The following is a 2,777-nucleotide window of genomic DNA, read 5'->3' on the forward strand; positions in this document are numbered from 1 at the left end:
CCCGTAGCCCTGCAGGTGCGGTGTGCCCGTGGCGCTGCAGGTGCCGTGTGCCCGTAGCCCTGCAGGTGCGGTGTGCCCGTGGCGCTGCAGGTGCCGTGTGCCCGTAGCCCTGCAGGTGCGGTGTGCCCGTAGCCCTGCAGGTGCGGTGTGCCCGTAGCCCTGCAGGTGCCGTGTGCCCGTAGCGCTGCAGGTGCCGTGTGCCGTAGCCCTGCAGGTGCAGTGTGCCCGTAGCCCTGCAGGTGCAGTGTGCCCGTAGCCCTGCAGGTGCCGTGTGCCGTAGCCCTGCAGGTGCAGTGTGCCCGTAGCCCTGCAGGTGCAGTGTGCCCGTAGCCCTGCAGGTGCAGTGTGCCCGTAGCCCTGCAGGTGCAGTGTGCCCGTAGCCCTGCAGGTGCCGTGTGCCCGTAGCCCTGCAGGTGCAGTGTGCCCGGAGCCCTGCAGGTGCAGTGTGCCAGTAGCCCTGCAGGTGCCGTGTGCCCGTAGCCCTGCAGGTGCAGTGTGCCCCGTAGCCCTGCAGGTGCCGTGTGCCCGTAGCGCTGCAGGTGCAGTGTGCCCGTAGCCCTGCAGGTGCAGTTTGCCCGTAGCCCTGCAGGTGCAGTGTGCCCATAGCGCTGCAGGTGCAGTGTGCCCGTAGCGCTGCAGGTGCAGTATGCCCGTAGCCCTGCAGGTGCAGTGTGCCCGGAGCCCTGCAGGTGCAGTGTGCCCGTTGCCCTGCAGGTGCAGTGTGCCCGTAGCCCTGCAGGGGCAGTGTGCCCGTAGCGCTGCAGGTGCAGTGTGCCCGGAGCCCTGCAGGTGCAGTGTGCCCTCACCTGGAGCGGGAATGAACGGGTTGGCACATGTGTGGGTTGTACTGCGCCAGGATGGTGATGGTGTCGCACTGCTGCCCGATGATCAGGCGTGCCTGCTGCTCCGTGGCGTTCCTCAGGTTTATACCGTTAAACTGCAGCGAGGAGCACACAGGTAACATGGATCCATCACATGTACAATGCGCAGCAGACGCCAGAAACACGGATACATTGCAAGTACAACAGACCGCTGACATGCAGAGACTCAGAGCGCCCGCTGGCAGAAAGAGGGTGGGAGAGGGGGGAGAGAGGGTGGGGGGGCGGAGGGGGAGGGGAGAGGGTGGGGGGGAGGGGGAGAGAGGGTGGGGGGGGGAGGGGGGAGAGAGGGTGGCGGGGAGGGGAGAGACAGGGTGGGGGGGGAGGGGGAAGACAGGGTGGGGGAGGGGGAAGACAGGGTGGGGGAGGGGGAAGACAGGGTGGGGGAGGGGGAAGACAGGGTGGGGAGGGGGAAGACAGGGTGGGGGAGGGGGAAGACAGGGTGGGGGAGGGGGAAGACAGGGTGGGGGAGGGGGAAGACAGGGTGGGGGAGGGGGAAGACAGGGTGGGGGAGGGGGAAGACAGGGTGGGGGAGGAGGAAGACAGGGTGGGGGAGGGGGAAGACAGGGTGGGGGAGGGGAAGACAGGGTGGGGGAGGGGGCAGACAGGGGTGGGGGAGGGGGCAGACAGGGTGGGGGAGGGGGCAGACAGGGTGGGGAAGGGGGGCAGACAGGGTGGGGGAGGGGGCAGACAGGGTGGGGGAGGGGGCAGACAGGGTGGGGGGGGGGAAGACAGGGTGGGGGAGGGGGAAGACAGGGTGGGGGAGGGGGGAAGACAGGGTGGGGGAGGGGGAAGACAGGGTGGGGGAGGAGGGGGAAGACAGGGGTGGGGGAAGACAGGTGGGGGAGGAGGGGGAAGACAGGGTGGGGGAGGGGGAAGACAGGGTGGGGGAGGAGGGGGAAGACAGGGTGGGGGAAGACAGGGTGTGGGGAAGACAGGGTGGGGGAGGAGGGGGGAAGACAGGGTGGGGGAGGAGGGGGAAGAGTGTGTGGGAGGGGGGAAGAGTGTGGGGGAGGAGGGGAAGAGTCTGGGGGAGGTGGGGGGAAGAGTGTGGGGGGGGGGGAAGAGTGTGGGGGGAGGGGAGGGAAGAGTGTGGGCGAGGGGGGGGAAGAGTGGTGGGGGAGGGGGGAAAGAGTGTGGGGGAGGGGAGGAAGAGTGTGGGGGAGGGGGGGAAGAGTGTGGGGGAGGGGGGGGAAGAGTGTGGGGGGAGGGGGGGGAGAGTGTGGGGGAGTGAAAGAGAGGGGGGCAGCGATTTACATGGGGGACACAGAGGGATGCAAAGAGGACACACACTAGGAGTTAAAGTGGCAGAGAGAAAGGGAGGACAGAGTATGACAGAGAAAGAAGCTATTTTCCTCTCTCCATAACTCCATTAATATATTGCACTATGCGGATTTAATGGGAGGGGATGGGAGGGGGGGGGAACGCTACCACCCTCTCTCATATTAACTTGTGCACCGATTAGACGCCCCAAAAAAGGGTTAAAACCAATGGTTTTGGGGGTCCGACTGATAAAAGATGTGGAATGGCTGCCTTGAAGCCGGTCTCACCTCCAGCAGCTGGTCACCGTATTCCAGACCCGCCTGCTGCGCAATACTCCCGGTGGTCACCTTGAGACGAAGATGCCCCCCGCTCTCACCGCTGCCGATGGAAATCCCCAGGGGCTCCAAGCCCTTTTGCACCTTCACGTGCCGTGGCTCCTCCACCAGTGGTCTGCAGAACGGAGGTGGGGAGAGGGGGTATAGTGAGCCTCGTGCTGCGCAGTGTGACGCGCTCAGGAAGCCATTAATCGCCCCCCTCTTTTTTTTCTTTTTTTTTTAACACGTGTCAATTACAGATTTCTCTAATCATTTTGCTAATTAAGGCTCCGAGTCTTGACAACATTTAAAAATATATAGA

The 2,777-nt window shown here is 64.7% G+C and overlaps 1 protein-coding gene across 1 annotated transcript in view; it reads right to left on the minus strand.

Moving 5' to 3' along the window:
* LOC142501011 (disks large homolog 5-like) overlaps positions 1 to 2,689 on the minus strand; it is a gene marked incomplete at its 5' end in the record, with an annotated part of 19,002 nt that extends 16,313 nt beyond the window's left edge. The window contains 2 exon segments of the mRNA XM_075610251.1: positions 807 to 937; positions 2,429 to 2,689. Of these exon segments, the coding sequence (XP_075466366.1) occupies positions 807 to 937; positions 2,429 to 2,689 (392 nt within the window).
* Between the last annotated feature and the right edge of the window lie 88 nt (positions 2,690 to 2,777).

The sequence above is a fragment of the Ascaphus truei genome, chromosome 8 (genome assembly GCF_040206685.1).
Source record: "Ascaphus truei isolate aAscTru1 chromosome 8, aAscTru1.hap1, whole genome shotgun sequence".
NCBI classification, from domain to species: Eukaryota; Metazoa; Chordata; class Amphibia; order Anura; family Ascaphidae; genus Ascaphus; species Ascaphus truei.